Source organism: Neltuma alba, unplaced genomic scaffold (assembly GCF_004799145.2).
Source record: "Neltuma alba isolate B1F8T4 unplaced genomic scaffold, ASM479914v2 tig00012009_pilon, whole genome shotgun sequence".
In the NCBI taxonomy this organism is placed as follows: domain Eukaryota; kingdom Viridiplantae; phylum Streptophyta; class Magnoliopsida; order Fabales; family Fabaceae; genus Neltuma; species Neltuma alba.
The window spans coordinates 52,623-75,939 of record NW_021636580.1 but is presented as its reverse complement, the minus strand read 5'-3'; the positions used below and the strand labels follow the sequence as shown (position 1 = coordinate 75,939).

The 23,317-nt window shown below is 36.6% G+C and overlaps 1 protein-coding gene across 1 annotated transcript; it reads right to left on the bottom strand.

The window, feature by feature from the left end:
* Positions 1-51: 51 nt before the first annotated feature.
* LOC114721008 (uncharacterized) lies at positions 52-23,264 on the bottom strand. Its single transcript, XM_028906783.1, is given in 36 exon segments — positions 52-836; positions 1,425-1,581; positions 1,975-2,045; positions 2,185-2,336; positions 3,586-3,826; positions 3,948-4,007; positions 4,301-4,388; positions 5,550-5,680; positions 5,752-5,895; positions 7,049-7,099; positions 7,794-7,868; positions 8,579-8,686; positions 8,969-9,016; positions 9,643-9,795; positions 11,252-11,352; positions 11,454-11,601; positions 11,727-11,888; positions 12,878-12,995; positions 13,553-13,680; positions 13,946-14,185; positions 14,292-14,429; positions 15,017-15,172; positions 15,276-15,488; positions 15,682-15,947; positions 16,532-16,645; positions 16,756-17,036; positions 18,135-18,216; positions 18,903-19,040; positions 19,187-19,337; positions 20,633-20,944; positions 21,038-21,248; positions 21,346-21,657; positions 21,659-21,861; positions 21,986-22,080; positions 22,557-22,650; positions 22,902-23,264. Coding segments are annotated over 36 exon segments (5,472 nt in total). The 5' UTR covers positions 23,067-23,264; the 3' UTR covers positions 52-671.
* Positions 23,265-23,317: the final 53 nt, after the last annotated feature.

Here is a 23,317-nt window from a genome sequence, read left to right as displayed (position 1 = left end):
GCTTCATACATAGCAAAATAACCTCGTCAAGATAAAAATGAAAATTCTCAATTACCATCAAACAAGCTTCTTAAATAATTAGTTAAGTAAATCCCATGTATTGTACAGAATTTGAACACTTACGAATAGTATGATGTCTTTTTAATATATATAAATCTATACTAAACTATAATCTAACGATCTGCTATGGTTTAAAGAACCACAAGTGATGACATTGAGGGTGATGACAATGTTACTACATGGCCGTCTAGTGTCGAACTCTGCAGACTAGAGACTCAATAATGTTAAACTTGCGAACGAACGGCGCCTCGCACAGCATCCGCAAAACTCAAGGAAGTGTTCCACTATTCCTTGGAATTATCAAGAAAACTGCTGGGGATTCAGCTTAAGCTAATTCACTTGGTAGTAACTGGTAAAATGAAAGTACCAGATCAAAAGAAAATATCAGCCTATGATTACATTCCTCACTACATATCCTATTGTGGAATCCGCCAAAAATTTTATATTCCGGTTTTCTTTGTTTTTTTTTTTTGGCCTGCTCTGGAAGCTGCGTAATGAAGGTCTTGGAATTCTGCTGCTAACTGTAACACCTGTTGCCATTCTCAACCTATCCATATATATATATATATATATAGTCGTATTGGTAGAGCTAACAAGTCTGAAACTACGAACTATTGAGATCTCTGTTGCCGAGTATACTCCCAAATAGCAATGGCGCCGCTGACATGAACATTAAGAGATCTAACAACCCCCAATTGGGGAATCTCGATACATGCATCCAAAATATGAATTATATCAACCGGTATGCCTTCTTTCTCTCGGCCAAGAACCAGTACCTGAGTAAACACCCAAATAAGATTTCATATATCACGGATTTGCGTATCAACCTACCAATAAATCCAATCAATAGCAAAGAAACCAACACAAGCCCCCGGCCCCCCACCTAAAAAAAAGGCATCCCACTAGGAAAGAAAATTGTGTTATGAATTGAAGAGCAAGTGGGTAAAAAAGGCACTGGGGGTGTCAGCTGCCCCCCGAGCTACGCCCCAGCTGGCCCTCAATTTTAGCCCCTTTTTCAAATGTTTTTTTAGTTTCTTTTCATCATTAAATTCTATATAAAGTAAGTGATATTTTGATATTTTATGAGCAAAAAATGATTCAGTTTTCACTTCTTTACGATTTTTTAAAGATTCAATACTCTAATGTCACTCGTTTTGTGTAGCATATAATGATAACAAGAAACTAAAAAACGTTTGCAAAGGGCAAAAACGAGGGACAGCTGGGGGGGCGCAGCTGACAGCCTGACACCCCTAATCTGTAAAATAGTGAATTTCATTGTTACTTATGCTGTATCTCATGATATTGCTCAATCATGCGAAGAGCATTAAAAAGACCGGAAGGCCAGAATCCTAAAGATGACTTACTGTCTTCTTAGGAAACATAAACTGATCGAGGGGTACGCTATTTGCAGTTTGTTCCAATCCTAAGATGGAGAATCCTTCTCTCTTCTTTTTCTCCAGATATGCCTTTACACTGTTGACGGGGACTTCTACTATAGGAACCCACTTTTCAGCTGTCACACTGCAAATAGCAATACAACACAATAAAAATGCTTTATATAAAAAAAATCACCAAAATTAATACTACTATGAATAGCTCAGACACTCCATGATTATTAAAACGGGCATTGACAGAGATATTAACCTACAAGTTAAGAAACTAATTTAGGCATTATCTAATCGAACGAATCTACAAACTACACAGTGAGGTATTACTTCTCCCGTGGCTAGAAAAATGTGCCAAAAAATAACAATGCTCAAGTTGTACAGAAAAGGAATAGCCAGCAGACACATCGCTCAACTGATATATTCAATAATTTATCTACAGATTTAAGTGAAGTCCAAGTGACTTAGTATAAGTGAAAGTATGTAACATGTTCTCACAGAAACAACACAATTCAACTATGATCAAAACCTGATAAGTTGAAACTGCTTGTCCTTTAAGATGCTCCTGTCAGCAATGGCCAGCCCTGATGCTCTAAATACCTGCTCCAAGCAACATTTAACGTGAATAAAGTGAAGTAATTATCTGCAAATCAGAAAATAAAGGACAAGAACATAATATATAATGATGGCTAGATAAGATTTAGAGAAGTCACAGAATGAGGCAGAACAAGTCACTAACCTCGCATGTGCGTGCTAAACCCGCAAGATTAGGTATGCGGTCAAGTAGTGATGCTACAAGGATGAAATTTTGAGAACTTGCTTTTACCCGTTCCAGAGATAATCTTCTAGACTGCAATAACTGATCCAGAAGGAGATCATCCTCTTCCATTTCTGTCAATTTATATCAGATTAAATTAAAGTGGACACAAACTCTTGTACTTCAGGTAAACATAATTATCCAGCGCTATGGGCATACAAAACGGCAGGTTGAAAAGGGATATATCAGAATATATCAGAAGTACACCAAGATCTCTTCATAAACACGAGTATCTCAGTAGTATCCTGGTAGAAACCCCTACTCTAATAAGCTCATAACAAACAAAAACCAGAAATAGACTGCAAAAATGAGTAACTGATAATACTATTACTGAATAATGAAGTCTGGATTACAAGGGAAGTAATGATTCCAGCCAAAATCAAATCTCTCGGCCACACAAATTACAGAAATTAAAATCAAATAACAGTGACAGAAATACAAGAAAAAGAACAAAATACACATCAACACATTGCAGACCCAAACGAGGACATAGAAGCAACACTGGCTTTTGAGAGGCTAGCCCTCTCCTAAACCGTACTTCACTTCAAAATGAATGAACTGCCCTTTCCCTTACGTAGAAAGGATGCTCTTGTACCCAAAAAGTAGTCATCAGCCTTACCAACACTGCCCCCAGCTCTGGCTGCACCTACCTCGCCTGTCTATCAGCATAACCTTTTTACCCTTGCGTTTTTTTTTTTGGCCTTGGGACAAGTTTCTTGATCCCAGGGCGTTACTCTTTCCCGCGCCATTTCCCTTCCTATAAAATTATAGGTCCTAGGTAAAGATTTGTGAATCTTCAGCTCAATCATATCCCTTAGTTGTTTGAGACTTTGAGTGTCAGTACAAATAAAGGTTTAGGCTAATAGCACACCGAAGTCTCTTCATGAATTAATAGACAAGAGAGTGGAGATGATAACGTCTCTAAAGCTGCACTATCAAACTTCAGAGACAAGTAGTCTCGTTATGTTTTGGTAATTAGCTTTTCGGCCTCATGAGCATGCATGTCATGATTCACATTATCACTTGGATCATTTTTATAAAGTATTTTCAAGTCTACAGCGGGAAGGAGGGCAATGGCCTAGTGGTATTTTTGCTGGGTCCGGTTACAGGTGGAGCATAGTGCCAGGATTTTTAAACTCAAGTTAGTCCCTCCCACGTTCAAAAGTAACTATTCGTATTATTTAGCCTCTAACAGAAGCACATATAATGTAGGACATAAAAAGCAGACATGGCAGTCTTCTAAGGCTGCTACTTCAATTAAATAAGCACCCACTCATCTATAATGTTTTATTCCTTTTAAATGCCAAACATATTTGAACATACCAGCTATTTTTTTGCAGGCTTTTTCATTCCCATAAAAGGACCCGACGCCTACTTCTCCCACATCATGTTTGGCCAGAGTAATCTTTTTCTGGAAATCTGATGACATGTCTTTAATCTGGGTTCCTTCACCACTTACAGACATGTTTTCGATGCCATTTATATCTCCATCTATTCTTAAACTCTCATTTCTGATAGTGACCACATCCTTTGCCATTGAATACCGTAGATCTTCTCTAACATCCTTAATGGGAATAAATAAGATAAAGTTACACGGTGAAACTGTAAATATGATATAATAAATTTAAGCATAGAAATAGTAAATACGGCCTCTTGTCTGACTAGGAAAAAATGACAATACTTACATTTAAAAATGTGATAACTTGGTCCATTAAAGATGTTGGAACACATTCAAATTCCACTTCCTTTATGCACAAAAGAAGAAAAAAGGAATTAGCAAACCGTCTGTTACAAGCGTAATTATTTTCAAATGTTAGGATGGAGTTGCAGATTCAAGCAGGCACATCAAAGCTTGAATCTCAAAGAAAAGAATACATCAGCAATACTTTTTTTCTGAAATTCATAATAATTTTGAAGAAAACTGTCACAAGTTCACAACCAGTTGAAGTACTTAATGATTTGATATGGCTACTGAATACTATAAATAGATTTTTATTGCCTCAGAAGGGTGACCAATCAACACCACCCAGGCCCTCACCTCAACTCGATTGATGAAAATCCCGGCAGGAGTGGCAGAGCTAATTGGATTATATGCATCAAGATATCCTTCCATTGATGCCCGTAAGCTGCAAGAAAGAGCATATAATTATACGAGTTCAATCTGTTCAAATATGGTAAAACAAGTTTTACATATCAGCTGATTTTCATCCCATGCACTGAGGCAAAAAACGTCATCTGGAAACTTAATCCGTTAGTGTCAGACATAAAATTAGTGATTCACTAGGGTAACACAGAGACTCATTGGCGACATTGTAGTGTTTGTATTCTTGAAACTTCTTTTGTAAGTCCCAAGAGAACACCACTAGTGAGGGCAACACACAAAAGAAGGAAAAGCACAGTGAAGCAAAACTTTTATTAAAAGCAGAAACAGAAGTTTCCGTCATTAAATTGAAACAGGTCACCTAAATTCCATAGCGGAAATAAAAAAAGAACAAGAAGAACAGAACATCACAACATACATGATTTACACTCTACGAGCTTACAAGATAGACTATGTAGACACTGCCAAGAAAATTAGTGATGTTACTCTAAAGTTGCAATTTAGAGAACGTGAATAAAAATAGCCATCTAGATGGTATTGTGATGTTAGAAAGAATTCACTCTTTCAATAGGCACTCCTATGACAAAATCTTCATACCTCGACTAGAACAAAAGCAAAAAAAATTATTGCATATAGTTGTTATGGCAGCATCAATTCCCTCACTTCTGAATGAGAATATCAAAGACAGAGGCCTACAAGATCAATACCATATACTAGATCGCTCATGCATCCAGTTAAATATGAGTGCAACGCCTTGCAAGTTTACAATGAATGATTTCTCATAAAACAAGAAAAAGAAAGAAAATTATTGGCATCCCAGAGCAGCAAGAAGCAAGTCTGAAAGCCAGCTTACAACCATCGATAGAGTTTGTAAGACCACGACTGATCCAGAAAAGAATGAATGGCAAAAGCAGCATGTTGTATCAATGGAGAATTCTAAGAATATTTCATTGTTATTGGATCGGGCCCAAATCCATGTTTGATTTGATTTCTTGGCTTGCAACAAAAAATACTCACAGTTGGGTTGAATTAATAAATGGATAGAGTCTGGTGGCTCCAATTATAGAGAAACAAAAAGGAACGAGCTTTCGCTTTCGAGAGAATAGAGAAGGTTAAACTATTATAATAATACATGAAAACGGAATCCATGTACAATCATCATATAAGAGATAAAATCAAATTTTACCGTGCACAATCAGAGTTCTTCGCAAGGTATGTTTTCAAATCCACAAAGCACCTCTTCTCTAAAAGAAAAACCTCAGAGGAGCCAGCATTTAACAATGGAAACAGTTTATGTAGAATTTGGTACAGCAATAACTGCAAAACAGTAAAGCAAGTCATGATATGATTATTCAAAAGGCTTAAAGACAAACATACCCCAAACTAACCTGGGTAAAACCCCGTAAGCTGTGGTGATGTGAGGTTAATAATGGAACTAGAGGAGGAAATAATTCATCCAAGTGCCTGGACTGAACATCTTCAGATGAATGAAGAATTACATGAGCTGCTATAAATACATAAGAAGAGAGTGCCTGCATGTAAAGCCGAACAAATTAGAGTATTTTTTAAGCATACTTCAGCACTGGGTCTAACAGCTAATATTTCAGATGCACTTGGTGAAGTTCACATATCATGCAATAAAAGACTGGTTATAAAGAAATGGTAACATCACCAGACATATTCAACTAAACAAGCAAACCATATACCAAGTATCTGGTTGGTTGCATGTCAAACTGACAACGAATGAGTAATCACCAGTCCATGGTAAATATAGTATTAACACAATGAACGAAATACCAATTGAAAAGAATAACATCTTTTGAGTTCACCCATGTACTTTTACTGATCTACTTTATTATAGTTATCACTATTCCATGATTTCATTTTCCTCCATCTCTATGCCTCCGCCTATAAGGTCAAGTTCATCATACAAGAAGTTCAAAAATAAGGCTGACAGATATAAACAGGAGCTCAGTGCTAAACTCAACGTTCAACTATACAGATATCATACCCAACCTAGGATGGAATTAACAGCCTTCTTTTTTCTCCAGATGTTAGAGTTCCACTATTGTCTTCCCCTAAATACCCAAGTACTGAAAATTGGACCGAGTAAACTGAGGCATTGGTTCAAAGATAAGTGGTTCAACTGTAGCTAAAGGGCGTGAACCCAATCATGATTAAAATAATATAATTTACTAAAATATTAAAAAAATATTTACATATAACCTTGAAAAGAAAAATATTTAAACAAAAAGGCACTGATCCATAAGTAAATGGAGCATTCATGTATAAATCACATATAATCCAAAAAACCAGTTACTAAAGCACAATTATAACAAGCATTATAGGTTTTTGGGACTCCTTCCAACACTTCTTTAGCAGTAGAAAAGAGGAGGAAGGTTTGGCCAATCTCTGGGGTTATTGGATTATGAGCCAAGACTTAACCATGTTAGTTTCAACATGCCATACCTAGTGCTTAGGGTCTTTTCAATATACTAAAATCAGCATCTCTCAACACATTCAAATTGCGTTAAAGATATCATGCATGATTCATAGCCTTAGCTTCTTTGTTTACAAATTAAATTTGCCTGCATTGTGCAGTGAATAGCAACTAATCATAAATAAAACATGGAAAACTTGTACAACAAATGGAAAAGCAAATAATCAATAGAAAACATTATTTACCTGAGGCCTTGTATCATAATTCCGCAATATAGGAACCAATTGGTCTCTAACCTGAAAGTGCAAGCATTAGGAGTAGTGGTTTGAAAAGGTCAACAAGGCAACAGATAAAGAAAAACTGGACAAATATTCCTGAGCAATGCATAAAGCATGAGGAATGAACTGCACTATTCATAACTTATCATTGTATGACTTGCTATAAATTTCATATTTTATACTGATCTTGTTTTGCATTGTAAGTTGCACATTGAATTTCCACATGTACAACATCTATAATATATTTAGCCTATCAACAACTGATTAACATCTGATGATAACAATTTATCTCAAGAAAACTAGAAAGTAGTTTTTAAATCACTGACTGAAGTATGAATTCTAACAAGAAGCAAAAACTGAGCCAGATTTCCTGTTAGTTAACAAGTCCAAGCAAACTAATGCTCTACTTGGTATGATGGGGGAGTTTTTCGTGGAAGCAGAATAGTTAGATTTTCTCAGAATACTATGAAATTAAAAGAAAATGGTGTTCATACAATTCTAGCTACAAGAAATAGTTATCAATAATAAAAATGATTGCGGTTTTATCAGAAGTAGCATATCAAGGCATGCTTTTTACTTAGGAGGAAAGCCAATTTTGAGCCTTCATTAATGATTTCATTTGTAATCCAGTCAGTTATATATTTCAAGGAAACAATTTACCACAACGACAGTAATTAAATTAAAGGAGAAAAAGGGTAAGATAAGGTCTTACGAGTGAGGGAAACTTCAAGTAAATGTTTATTGCAAATGTCTCTAAATATTGACGAACAGCAGGTAAGTTATTTCTCTGCCAAAAAAATAAAAAATACTTTTACCTAGTTCTAGAAAGATAATCAATCTAAGTTGGAAATAACAAAAATGATTCATGTGAGAGCTATTGCAGAAAAGTAAACATCCTAAATAGATAAACAGAAACAATCTCAAGAGGTTGCAAAGTATGGCTTATATGTTCGACAAATTTTGCTTCAATAAGGGGGAAAAAATGGATTTAGCCTTGCAAATAGTCAAACACAAAAATTAAGAACATACATAAAGGCCTCACATTTACTAGAAGAGAGAAGAAAATTACATATTTTTCATTCTATATTGTCTTAAATCTCAATGCATAGATTGACATTGATGGCTCTATAAAAAAACTCGGTAAATAACCAACTTGGTCAAGTTTGGAAGGGATTTGATGTTCTTTAGAAAAGGATGAAAGTAGATGCAAAAAATCACGTTGGGAAAATTACCACCATTTAAACCTGACAGACAATACTTGAATTAAATTAAAAAATAGTACCAGATACTGGATAGTTGTCACCCAAAAAACTCAATGCAAAGATATGATATGGGGAAAAACTCATTTAATGAGCCACTTGAGGAAAACAAATGGAAAGAAGAGACATAAAGTTATCCAAGACCACATAAGATGCCTCCACTGACATCAAATGCACATCAAATAAAAACTGATTGGAACAGGAAAAATTAAAGTAATATGCAGCACAATCTACTTACATTAAGTGATAAGTTCAAGTAATGGACAACTTTCCCGACTATATCTTGCTCAACAAATGATGACAAGACACAAATTGTTTGCCAAACACGTATTTTGCGCCTATGTATCTGTATTATCAACATAACAAAATGATCAAAATGAAGCTATAAAAGCCTGTTCTGACTGAAAATGCCAGAGCTGTCAAGAGTGTATATTAAGTCATTCTTTCTTCATATTTTACAGTCATAAATAAACCTCTCGTGTGATTAAGCTATTCGAGAAGATGGGAGTGTGAAAAAATATTCAGTGAGCAGTGGATAAGAAAAACTAGAATTTTTTCACAAAAAATTCTGTTTACTTCGCCATCATTCAGAGAATTTAAAGAGGGACAAGGAATAAAAGAAACTTACAGCACTGTATTTTTTGTACAGCTCCTTTGCAAGATCTTTATCATTCACCTACAACCATGATCTATCATAAGCAACATAACCATCCCAACATAATAACTTGAAATATGCAAGCTGAGACAAAGTATTTGCACAGAAAGAAACGGGATGTCACTTAAAACAATTCTAAAATTCAAACTCCAAATGCTGCAATGTGACCAGATGCCAGTATTCCAATAGAAACTTGCATTCCGATGCCAAATCTAGAGTTACTATGCTCCCTGAATTTGTATCAGTAAGCATTCTAGTGCCAATTACTTTCGAATCCTTGACACATTACTTTATTTCCCAAAATCAGTTTCTTGCACGAAATTAGAGGAGCATGTTTTCAGTTCTTATAAAAAAAATCAATATTTTCCAAAGCCTGAGGCCTATGCACAACCATCTGTAAACCTAGTCATTTCTTCAAAAGAGGCCAAAGCAAATTTTCAACATTTCAAACCACAAAACTTCTAGAGGCAATGCCAACAAAGTAAGTCTGGCTCATATAAGACCAGCAAGAAAAGAATCTCACAGCAGTGCAAATATATCATGCAATACTCCCAAAGGATATTAGCCATTCGATGCCATGGTAGTAGAAAGCATTTCATCTTTTAGCATAAAATATTTGTTATGATCTAATGACAGTAATCTATTACCGCGGAGTCAAGGAGCTCTAGAAGAAACAATTTGCCAGATACTAGAGCTGCAATGCTATCTGGATTTAGGGCTGACGATTCCACCATGCTAGCCAATTTGTGAAACAGAACAGCAACAGAAACTCGAGCATACAATTCTGTATTAATATAGGCCTGATAAGGAAGCAGCAAACAGACACAGAAGTAAGCTATTTCTGCGAACTAAACAAAACTGCATTATAAAACATTTGCAATAATCAGCAATCAGCATACCATGTTCCCAATATAAAACCTAAACTTCAATTTGGGTAGACAATCAAAATAAGGATATGTCAAAAATAAAGCATTAAAAAACAACCAGATCGGAACGGTGTGATATTCTAGTGAAGAATAAGCAAGATTGGCTGCCTTTAAGTTCCTATTTTTCAGCAACAGTCATCTCATTTATTTCCTTGCCCTTAGGCACTAAATGCCTGAGATATGAAGGTCTAAAATGTAGTCTTACACCCCCAGCTGCTGACCAGCACTTCTTCACCCCTATTTATTCTATCTTCTAGTCTCTCTTGTACACAAGTTGAATTATCAATAAAACTCATAGCTCTGCGCTCTCTCACCTCTGATTCAATTTCCTTTCATGGCATCAGAGCTGTAAATTTCAAATTTCTACCATGCCAAGATATGCTTCCAAACCACTCCCAGGCAAAGCTCCATCAACACCAACCCCACACCTAACCCATGATGGAGAGCCAACGGAATCAAGAGACAAATGAATCAGTCCCAATATGTATCATTGGCCAGAAACTCAACAGGAGCAACTGCCCTTTATGGATTAGATCTGTAATAATATTTATGAGTGGCAGCCCCAAATGATCCAGGATACAAGATCTGGAAGGCTGAAAGTAAGCAGGTAATGGCTTGGCTCACTAATTCAATGGAAATAGAATTATAAAAATGAGAATTAGTGAAACAAGTATGTTCTATAAGACTGCAGTCAAGATTTGGGGGGCCGCCCAATAAGCTTTATCCACACAAGAAGGTGCAGTAGAAATCTTTGAAATTGAGTGCACAGAAGAGGCAGAAAGTTCCAAGAAGATGGTTGAAAAAAGGTGCGTGTACGAATTCTGAAAAGATCCTCACATCAACCTAGACAATGTACAGGAAAAAATCATAGATATTAATCATTCGCTTACACTAAAACTATTTCTTTTCAGAAGTTAGGAGGGAAGAAAGTAGGGGGCAAAGCCTAGCAGGGAAACACCCCTAACAGTGCTGGACAAATGACCGACGGTGTTGCTTTGGTAACTCATGGCACTCCTAGAGACAGCAATAATCCAACGATGTCAACCAACTATGGCAACAAGAACAACAGAAAGGGTGGTGTGACCCCTATCAAAAACTTGATCAAACAAGGGAGAACTGTTAGAAGATGCATGGAAAGCCTCCAAATTGGAAGTCTAAGCAAAGGAGATAAGCCAAAGGATATGCTGCCAAAGGGGAGAAAAAGTCTGAATATGAGTCCAATCTTTTCTCCCAAGCCCAATCTTTTACAGCTCAAAACACTGAAAGTGTCCCTTAAAACAATATTTTCAATAGAATATAACCACATCATCCAAGATGTTAGGTGGCTCACCTCAGTCAGCTCAGGATCAGGGCTTCTGGCCAATAAGGAGACTTCCACCCTTGCATCATTGTTGTCAGCCAGTTCAGCTTCAAAATCCTCATCAAATGCAACTGGAACAAACAATCCCAGATCCATAACGATATTTACATGGTAAAGCAAAAGACGGCCATGAAAGAGCGATAGACAAACTAAAGATAAACATGCTTGCTACCTGAACCATAGAGAGTTAGTAGTTTCAGTTCCTTTATGTAGAATTTTATAATCCTAGGATTTGAGAGCCATAATCCTGTTAAATGCAGTGCTGCAAGACGAATTGTTCGAGGACTCTTGGTACCCTCCTCAAGAAGATTTGCAACAAACTGGAATCAAGATATTCAAAACAACAGTAAATATTTGCAACATATCAGCAGAGAAAATACACAAGAAAGCAGAAAGATTGGATCCTTTTGCCCTTTTTTTTTTTGGGGGGGGGGGGTGTTAATACCCATTTCAAAGGTCCAGGTGCGCTTTCTGTTTCATGCATGCTCTCATCATTAAAAACAGAAGGGTGCAAAACAGATGACAGGAGAGCAGCGATTGAAGCAACTCTGCGCTTGTTGCAGTTCACATGCAATATCCAAGAGGAATGGACCAAATGCCACATCATCTAAAAAAAATTGCAATTTATCAGATCAGCACGCTACCAAGCCATTCGTGTGGAAGAAAATAACTTAATCAGCGAAGCTCATAAAAGAAGCCAAATACACCCAAATTTGCTTAAAAATTCCATTAGTTTACGAAGATTCTCAAGTCAACCAACAAAGAAATTCATGTACCAATGACAAACACAACAGTCGATGTGGAAAATCCATAAAATACCCCTTTTGTGGGGAAGAGGGGGACCATCCCACAATTTCTAAAGCATAGTTAGCTATAATATGCATCCTACATCCCAGGCAAGAATATTCCGAGTATGTCATATTCCCACAAGCAATAACAATAGGAGGAATGACAATTAGGTCCCAAAAGTTCAATTTAATTACAATCAGATCCTAAACATTTTACTGAAATATGAATTGCAAATTCAATTCAGACAATTGGAAATATGAGAACCTCAGTTGCAAATGAGTGGGAGTGACCTATGGGACTTAAATGTCTTATTTACAACTAACATTCCTATATTCAAAACTTTTAGACCGGCACATACTTACAACTATTTGAATCTATATTTGCAACTTACCTTGTGGAAAAAAATTTGAGACCTAACTGTTATAAAATTAATCTTTGGAGAGCTAAGTGTCATTCTCTCATAACAATATATGCTAATTCACTTCTATTTCAGCCTGTAGCGAGCCTTTAACTTCTAACTGAAAGGCACATAGAAGGGTTTTTAAATCAGGTGCAACACAAAAGATCACGCAAGCCATAAAACCAGAAAGTTTGATTTAACTTCCGAAGATCCTGGGCAATCAGCTGCCTGCAAACCTGCCAAACCTATCATCCAGGGCATAATGCTGATTGCTCACTAAAAATCACATGTCCAAGTTTGCCAAAGCGCGCACACAGCATGCTTATGGAAAATTCATTTAACATAAAGTGTCTTACTAAATAAACATGAGAAAGGGCACAATCTTGACAGAAAGCTATTAAGTGAACCTGGGCATCAATGTCAGGGGAAAAACCAGCTCTTGACTTCCCTTTGGCAACTAGCTCTAACACCATTCTCACTGATCTCAGCATTGTTAAAACAGAACCTTCCCCAGCATTTTCTAGGCTGCAAAACACAATCTTGAATAAGATGATGATATTACAAGACACCAGGGGTAAAAAAAAGAAGCAGGTTCATTCAAACGCTTACTATTTTAAACTAAAGCCAGCAAAATATCATCTTTCTTTTATAAGTTTAAATGAGTTGGGTTCCAAAGACTTACAAGGATCAAGCTTCATGACTCAAAGCACTAATAAAAGTACTTAGAAATTACCCATCAGTCAAATTCTCACATCAGTAGTGTAATTTGAATCCATGTCCTTATGGGTTGTCAGTTAAATTTTGATGTGACAGAGGGAAGGGGAAAAGAGAAAGAGAAACGAGGAAGAATTTGAGAGGAAAGAGGGAGAAAATAGAAAGGAATTGGGGGAGATGTAGATACTGCAAATACTCTCAATTTTGTCGAACAGTGAAAGTCTATACAAACAGTCCTAGGACTTATAGATACCTATTCCTAATCCTACTTACTATAACCCTAAAGATAATATAAACTTAAATTGGATTATCTAAATCTAAATCTAAGATGAACACAGATGAGCATAATAGGTTACCTTGTTCCTTACCTCTCAATGAGATCACTAAAAACGCATCTGACAGTACCATCCGAGACAAATGAGTTGCTTTCCTTCATACATATCCCGTTATTGAGAGCACGGGAAGGAATTGATAACAAAGATTCTATGCACATCCACTGTTTCAGCAACAAATTTGTTACAATCTTTCAGCTTATTACTTGACAGGCAAAAGCATATGATACATTAATTAGGGGGGGAAAATGGAAATGATCATAATGAACACGATAGATCACAGAAGTAATGACTGATCAAAAGAATTAAACCAGTGAAACCAAAAACGAAAATGAACCAACAAGCCACGGTCCCATTTAAGTCATAAGGAAACCCAACTTCAAGATGCCAAGAAGAACTGAAACTAAAGATTAAGAGAGAGTTTAGTACCTTCCAATCCAACAAAACAGCTCTTCGTGTTCTTGCCAAAAACCCTACTCCAAGGAGATTGTTAATATTTTTAATAAAAGACAAAAGCATAGAATCTAACTGAGGCCTGCCTTCAGTCTCCAAAAACCATTTCTCATTTCCCATGATGGGAAACAAAGATTGAGAAAAATATGTGGATGCTAGTACTCTCAGAACAAAAACTAATGCTTCATATGCTGCCAGACGAATTTCTGCTTCAATCTGCTTACAACATTCATGTCAATAATCAAAACACCCCTGCCATAAACTTCAATCATCACAAAATATGGATTAAATTTATAGTTGATAAAGCATTTCGAGCAGATACCTCTGAACATGAAGGTGGAAATTTGGTAGTCCTCCAGAAGAATTGCCACATAAAAGTGAAAGGATAGCCAAGAGAAGCATCAGTTTTAATTTGTGTACAGCATGCCAAGATCAACGACAATGCCTTCACTGACATTATCTGCTCAGTCATATGGAAAAAGTATCAAGAGAAAAGAGTATCGTTATCAAAGTATATCATAGAACATAAAAAGGAAAAAGAAAGAACTAATTAGCTATAAATAGCATAAAACTTGTAGAAGCATTCATGCCTAAAAACAAAGAACAAATAAGTACTTTTGGAAATTCCAAGATTTCCAACTAAAGGAAAATAGGCATCAACAGAATTAAAATCAAACTGGTGGCCTTCGTGCTGAAATGGATGCACATGGATTTCACAATAGTAGTGGTGGGCCTTCGCCTTGTCCACATTTTAACCCAAACGATTCACATGAGGAGACATGTTAGAGGACAAAATCTAGTTCAGAACTTCAGAGTTAGAGCTATCAAAAGACAAGGTACCTTGACGTGCTATCAGAGGACTTTCAAGATTAATAAAATGGAAGCATAAACATTAAACCACTTTCCAGCACAAATCCAGAACACATGTGCATTTTAAATCTAGTTGATTAGGGATTAAATACCGACTTCAACAAGATATTTTACAGAAGATATTTTTGTAGTAGAAAAGTCAGTCGGCCAATTATAACTAAAGCACAGAAAACCTACTGCCTGTAATACAACAGTTGTGGTAAAAGTGGATAACCGTCGTTGACTAGGGCCCCCAAGCTTTCCTTTCACTGGACCAGGTAGTGTTTTGTCCTCCACAACAAAGCCAGACCAGAAGACGGAACATGATTGGTCTGCAAACCGAACCATATTCTCCTGCAAGCCAATAAATCTTCACTAACATCGAAAGATCACAAAAACATCAAAGAAGCTACCATCAGTGCAGAAAAATGTACAAGTTTCACATAACAGGTGATACCAATATAAAAAGAAATTTGTCAACAAACTTCTCGTAGATGCCTTCTGTAAGACTAAAATTATCTGTTATGGCTTTAATGCCATTTTCAGCTGCTCTTTCCTTTGTTCTTTGAAGCTCCAAAACTAAGCTCATGGCAAGAATCAGGAATTTGACTGGTACGTATTTTGAATCATGGTTCTGTTTCAGAATAGTAACACCCATGCTTTGAATGAACTGCAATATACAGTTACAGGTGTTAGGCTTCATGTCAGAGAACAAATAATAGGTTACTGGTGCAGCAGTATTGCTACTTAAAAAACTCAATCATGATATTCCTATTTCTCCCCAGCAGAAATCAATCGTCACGAATTCACAAGCTGTACACATACAGTTATAATAATTAAAGGATAGGAAGGCAAAACCGAACCATTAAAATTGGTCCCCAGCGATGTTCCTCCTGAAGTGCTAGGAAAAGCACTCTTGCCCATCTATTTGCTTCAAACTCCCATGCACTCAATTCTTCATCATCATAATTAAGAGAAGCATCAACGACAAGTTGGTGACTCACAAAGCTCTGAGGAAAGTCATATAGACTTTCCCAAAGCTTCCCCATATTACTGCTGCAATTGGCACAATAATCCAAGTGACGACAGCCCAAAAGCCATTCTTGCACAGTAAGTCGTAATGGGCCTGCTGTGGAGAGCATGGCAGTGTCAAAACTCACCAAATGAAAACCAAATAGAAAAGTTTTTGAGTAAAATCATAAAGAAATATTCCAAGATAGATATGTCAAGAGAATGAAAGAAGTTTGTCAGCAATGAGTCAAAAAGTGAAGAAATCCCTATCAATAGTGACATGACCAGCAGTTATCTCAACAAATAATCTAACAGTAATGCTTCCAACATGCAGATTGTGGCATCAACATAAGGGGAAAAACTGTAGATCAATGACAGAAAGATATCTTCAGCTCTACTGTAGCATAATTCAGAATTATGTCTTAGCAGCTTATCTGCGGTTCCTTTCATTCCCATCAAACAAATCATAATCAATCAACCCCAATATATTTAAATTCCTCAATATAAATGCTAGATCGCCGGGGAATGACCAAATCATCATTTAGTCACTACATGCCTGTATTCAGTCCTTCAATTCCTTACCTACCCAACCTAACCAACCCACCCCCCCCCCCCAAAAAAAAAAAGACAGAAGAGGAAAAAGACCCAGACTAGAGGTAACATGTAAGGGTAGAAGCAGTAAATCTAAGATATTTCACTTACCACCACATTCAGTAAATTCTCGTGGCAATGCTGATATGAAAATCAACAGAATCTCAAGGGGAACATCAAATACACACACCACAGAAACAGCAGCCTCCATGATTTTTTGACAAACTGTTAACCATAATAAAGGTGTAAGTCATATTTTGCTATGGCTATATAATGTGTAAATAATCAAAATGTAAAATAAAAATAACAAAATTTAATCATATTAGATTAAAAACCTTTGAGACGGTAATTGGGATTGAAATGCTGTTTGCTGCTCTCAATAACATATCGGAAAGCATTCAGTAATTCTATTTTATCATTTTCACTTGCCATTTCAGAAGCCCATTCCACAAGAGAAGTGCCTCTAATTGACTCGTTCCTTGAATAAAGATGTGTTTTGATTCCATTAGCAGCGAAAGCAATGCATTCAGCAAGGGCCATCAGTCCCGCTCGTCCAAAAGATTGATGCTTTGCAGAAGATGCTAGATTGCATAAAAATCCAATGCATTTCCTGCAACTAACTTTTTAGACAATAAATAAAGTAAAGCCAAAGTGTTATAATTGTGTTACAAGTTAAAATAGAAATGTTACAATTCACTTAAGATAGTCTCAAAGACACAAGATAGTAGATACCTTATATTTCTATTATCTTTTTGAATCATTCAAAGTATCTTACGATAATCTTATGTGCTAATTTTAAATTATGTGTAATTTTTCCACGTTTTGTGAATATTTGGCGAAGGGGGTGAAGTGTTACGTTTTAAAATTCAAGTACAACGATTGTATTGTAACAATCCCATCATAGCAGAGAACCAAATAAATCTCTCAAAAACAATGTCAGTGAAAAGCAAAGGCAAACTTCAGCATTAAGGCTCTTCGGGACTTAAAATATCCCAGAGAAGTTAATAGAGAGCCACACAAAAGATTCAAGAACAAATTTCCACCAGGCAACTGTAATCCTTTCTCGTACCCATTCTTCTTCCCCAATAAGACACCAATTCCACCACTGCCAGAGGCATAGCCCACAACAATCAAAACGAACCAGCAGCCTATGCAAAACTAACGACCCATGTTTCTGTCACTCCACATAGCTGACTTCCAATAGGCTACCACTGAGACACAACTCAAAACTCAGGAAAAATTAAGCTCAAGTAAATATGTGATCAAGAATGCTGAGTCACATTTCACATCTCCAAGGCTATAGCTTGCTGAGAATTCTTGGACCATATAAAATAATCCATGTCACATTTCATGCTCAGAATTTCTTTCCTGCCTTTAGTAAACCATTCCATATTCTATATTTTTCATGATATCCTTCGATATTAAGCTAAGAACAGCAAAAACACGAGTTCAAGTTATCCAACAACTTTGCTTCCTATGCAGAATAAAGAGGAACTTAATCACATGACTTCTATTAAAATAAACAATCTGCAAACCAGAATATAGACCTTTATAATTAAACTTCACAAACATGAAAACACATGAAGCTACAGAAGCGTCTCAAAAAACTCATTTGGATGTTCAGCTTATCTGAAGTCTGCAACAAGCGGGGGACTTGATAGGGATTTCTATCATCAAGACCTAAAATTTCCACCCAGCAGGTTTCAAAGCATACCTCAGAGCCAGACAACTTGTGTATTGGTGCAGAAACTGAGCTGCACCTTCAATTGTCCTTGACATGTAAACTCCCTTTACACCTAAAATATAAAGCCAAACAAGAAAGAAATCAAGGTAGAACAAAAGTTTCCACAATGCTTCGTCTTCCAGTACATATTGATAGAGTGACAATCAATAAAAACAAAAAAAAACCGGGGGGGGGTGACTTGGAATTGAATTCATTTAATTTTGCTTTATTAATATTTATTTAAAGTGGTTTTAGCAGTTAGTTTAAGTGCTGCATAGGAGAGGAGAATGCGGAGTCTGCCATGATTATTTACTGAGCCAAGTATTTTATATCCTGCACATGCTCTGCTCAGTTAGAGGCGCTGAGTTTTAGGAAGCCATGGGTTATTTTCCTGTCTACAAATATTGAGGCTCATAGCATGTAGAAATCGACTGGAAATTAAATCAGTGATTGTTTTTATCCTTAGAGATTCTCCATAGGCTTTATTAGTTGTATAAGTTTAAATTCTTACTCATACTCTAATAATAAAGGCTTTCCTTCCTTTCTTTTTCTCTCTCTAAATATCTTGAATCCTATCACGTATAAGATGAAATAGAAGCAGTTTATCACAAGAATAAAACAAAATTCAATTTGGACTAAGCAGTAAGTTAAGCATAATTAAAATGCATGAATTGACCAGAGCGTAAACACATAATATATCAAATATGATTGGAAAACATGTTTGGTACTAGTAAGGGTTTAAAAGAACTATGGACGAACCAAACTCTTTGTGTTGCATGGGGTCGTTCAGTCCTTGCATGAATGGCCCAAGGATAAAAGCTTCAGGCACTGATCTTAGATAGTTCCCATAATTCTCCCAATTGATATCCAGAAAAGACTGCATGATCAAGCACCTCACTGCATTATTTCGGAGACACATAGAAGTAATGAGTAACAATGGAAGAAATAATTTAATATGCTGGAAACTGATAGTACCCCAACTTTCAAGTTTTTCCACCAAGTTAAAGAGCTCCCCAATTGTTCAAAATGAAAACTCCACTAACCATGAGGATTATCATGATGAAGGCCTCGTTCCCACAAAATTGACAACCAATCAAAGATTTCGCCACGATTTTCAATTTGAGTTTGATGAACTTCACCGGTATTGCTTTCCAACTTCAAATATGACAAAGAGAACTGAAGCAACAAGGACACCTGTATTAACAATAACTTTAGAAGATTAGGCATGAAAAGCATAAAATTCAGAAACCAATAAGATTTCAGGGAATCGACTGTTTCTATAAGCAAAACTTTCGTCATAAAGTGTCTGACTAAGGAAACTTATGTCCTAAGGTTGAAATGTAAAACCAACAGAGGAAGAAAAGTGAAACCAAAAGGAGAGACAGAAATAAGGGGTAGAGATAGTGTTTTCCCCCCATTTTCTATAGCCTTCACCAATATTATGCTAGACAAGGAGTATTGGAGATAAGACTAGAAAGAAATCCCACGCCTAAAAGTGACAAGAAAAATGAAGGGTATAGAAGCTCGTGAAGTCCCAGCCAAGTAATTTAAGCTATTTTGTTGAAATGAACAAGCATAAGCACCAGCCCACATTGGAAGTTGAATTCATGGCGGAGACAAACTGAGCTTTACTTCCTTCATGCCATACCCAAAAAAAAAAAAAAAAGGAAATTAACATTGTATCAGAGCAAAAGGCCTAGCTCCCACAAGATCAGGACCTTACAAATATTGTCAGGGGTAGGGCCTCAGAAACTCCAAAAACAAACCCAAACACACAGAATTGAGCTGGACATATGAAGGCTAGACCTACCCAAAAAAAATGACGGGCTCATCAATCAAATTTTTCCAAATCCACAAAAGGATTAACAATGAAGAACCAAACCCGTGTTAAGGCAAATAATAGCAGGACTGAAAAGGATGAACCCAGTCCAATTATGTTACAGGGGGAATGTTGTAGATAAGCTATGAAAGAAGTCTCATATATAAAAGCGATAAGAAAAAAATGGGTATACAAGTTTATGGCAATCATAAACAAGTAGTTTGAACTATTTTGGTGGAATGAACAAGCACAAGCACAAGCCTACCCCTGAAGATGGGAAAATAAGAATAAGTGATAAAAATATTCCCAAAAGACTAGTTTGACAAAGCAAAGGTGGAAATTAGTCAACTATAAAGATTGAATGGCTCCATGGTACCAAGCCTTTGCATTTTCAACTCATTTTTAGACATAACAAAATGATAAACTATGAAGAAGAGAAGAAAAGAACAACCATTGCACCTCTTGTTTTTCCAAATCCTTCCCATACCAAAAAGGATGAATTAACAATCATTACCTCTTAGTTCTTCTCAACCTTCTTTTTTTTTTTCCTTGGCAACAGTGGTTGCCAAAAGATGATGAACCTCTTCATCAATCCAAAATCTCAAGATTAAAGTACAATAATGATACTCAAAGATAGATCAGATGAAAAGGTGAAGGCATGATTATAAACCTGATGATTCCAAGCTGCTTCAACTAAATGAGTGCCATACTCTTCAAGCATTTCATATAGGAGAAGAAATGCTTCCCAATATTGCTTGCTGTTGAAAATCGGGTCCTCTAAAGCCAAAAAGTTGCCAACACCAAGTGATCTGGCTTCCTTGTAAGCCCACAATCCCCTCTTTGTCACACCAGGAGGCATAGAATGCTGTCCACTTGAGTTCCCTTTTGACACACTAGAAGTAGAATTGGTTCTGCTGTGTATGTTTAGCACCATCTTCAATATTTGTAAACTCTGCTTCCTAACTAAACTCTCCTTGTTCACCTGAAAAGGTTGAGTTCGATTCTGAAGTAAGCAATGAAGGAACAAATCAACAACCCAGCAGGATAACAGAAGAACATAAACAAGTTCAAGTACCAGGCCCCTCTTAATTTCATCCCAGAATTCCTTTTCTGCTATTATGCCAAATTGTTCCATTCTACTGATTGTGTCAGCATCTTCATGTTCTTCTAAATAAGGGATGGAAGAGAAATACAAAGAGAGAACACTATATGCCTCCCTTCTTTCTAAAGGCCCCATGGAAAACAGTGTTCGGCAGCAATTCCATAATTTAATAAAGAAATGCTCCCTGAAAACCAAAAATACATTATAAATATTCATGAATAGAAAATAAATGTGTGTGCCTGTGTAAATCAGGTCAAAAATAATAAAGTTAATTGATTTACCATGAAATAGCTTGTTCCTGCCCAGAGATGGTGACTCTGAATATGGAATTGGATGACAGTGCTTTACCTATGATAGGAAGAAGAAAGCCAACTGCACAAGACCTGTGCTCTGGGCTATACAATAGCATTCGTTCAGTCATGTTACATAGTTCCCATATCAATCTAGCAACAAAGCTATCGGCAAAAAACCCATTTTCTTCAACTGGTTCAGAGACTGTAGCTGTTTGTTGAAATTGAATAGCAGCTTCCATGATTACAGACAAGAGTTGGCATGATGTCGCCAATGTAAAACAGCTTGAAGAAGAAATAAGAGTCTTTGTCCACTGGAGAACCAGTTAAAAGATCATACAAAGCCCGAGGGCATGATCCACCACTCCAGTCATTGAAAACTGAGTCTTCATTATGACACACGTCCATGGAAAGATAAACTGATCTCAAAACAATAGGTACCAAAGTTCTCTCAAGAACTACCCAGGTGTGAGTCTCCATCACCACGTCAATGAAAAGTTCCATGATCTGACATCAAGTTATGATGCATATCCCAACAATACAGACATGAAAAGAAACAATTAAATGCTAAAAAGTAATTCACTAGTTACCTATAAATAATAGTAGGCTGCATATTTAACATTTATTATACCTGATTAAGCAGATTACGCTGAAATGCTTGGAGCACCTTAACTAGGGGAAGAAAGCATCTCCACGTAAACGACTGTACAGAATCATGATGGGTCCCTGCAAAGAAAATTTTTCCCATTTTTCACATCAGTATGTTGGTCAATCTCATCTGGTGGAGATCTTCTCCCAAAAGAGCAACCATGAGGAAGGTAATGCCTCCAAACTTAGAAGCTTACTCATGCATCCTATGCTGCCATGGTGAGGATAAGTATCAAAAACACATTACCTGTTATGCAGATGTACATCCTACATGTATCACAAGTATTTTTTTGGAATCATCGTAAATTAAGCAATTCATGAAAAGGCAATTTCAGCATCACTACGAGAAGATGGGATAATATGAATGATGTACATGATCAGGGCTCCATTTTTTTTCTTTGTTTTCCTTTGACAATTTCACAACGACACAGCATTGTACGATAGTTTATATTCAAATTTCAAAATGCACAATCAAAAGGTACATAGCTTGCATAATCCTTATTGAATGTCCCAAAAAAATATAGAATAGTGCCAAACACGGAAAGGTAACTCACTTGTTTTCTTTATAAGGTGACAAAATGCACCTATTAATGACATAAGTTGGAGGCAATTATCAGAATCCAACTTCTCATCCTCCATGATGATATCCTGATCAATTTACCAAAGGTAACCAAATGTAAGACCAACAATATTCATATCAGGTCATCAACATGCATAAATAATAATTTATCGCTTGATCCCTCGGAGATGAATTATATTTATAGCCTTATTTACAAGAAAAAATAGTTCCTTGCACCCGTGAATGTTCTATAAACAAGAAACGGTACAACATGCAATTACTTGGGGACAGATGCAGAACGATAGAGTTTAAAGAGTAAGCTATGTGAGACCACACATACCTTGAGCAGGCGAGGGAAATCATCGGAGAGTGAAGCAAAGATCAGTGGTGGGGACAACCCAGTGGACAACAGAATACAATCCAACATTGCAGGTATGGCCGACGGGGGTACTTGAATGAGGCTTTTTGATAGAGTCGCCATAGAGTCTACTACAGGTGCGGACATTATATCACTGACTGCAGATATTAACACTTGAGAAATTTCACTGACCACTTCTTGTACTCTTTGAGTACATGGGCAAGATGTATAAGTCTTTTAGAGTTATTATCAGTGTCAATAGCATGACAGGAACCAAGAAACTGTTTAGTTCAAGTTCAGAGCTTTCTTCAGACCAAAAACAGGAAAAGAGAAACAACCCTAATTGGCCTGTTGAACCCCCCAAGTCGGCCACAATGTTCCCGCTCCTCCTCGCGCCC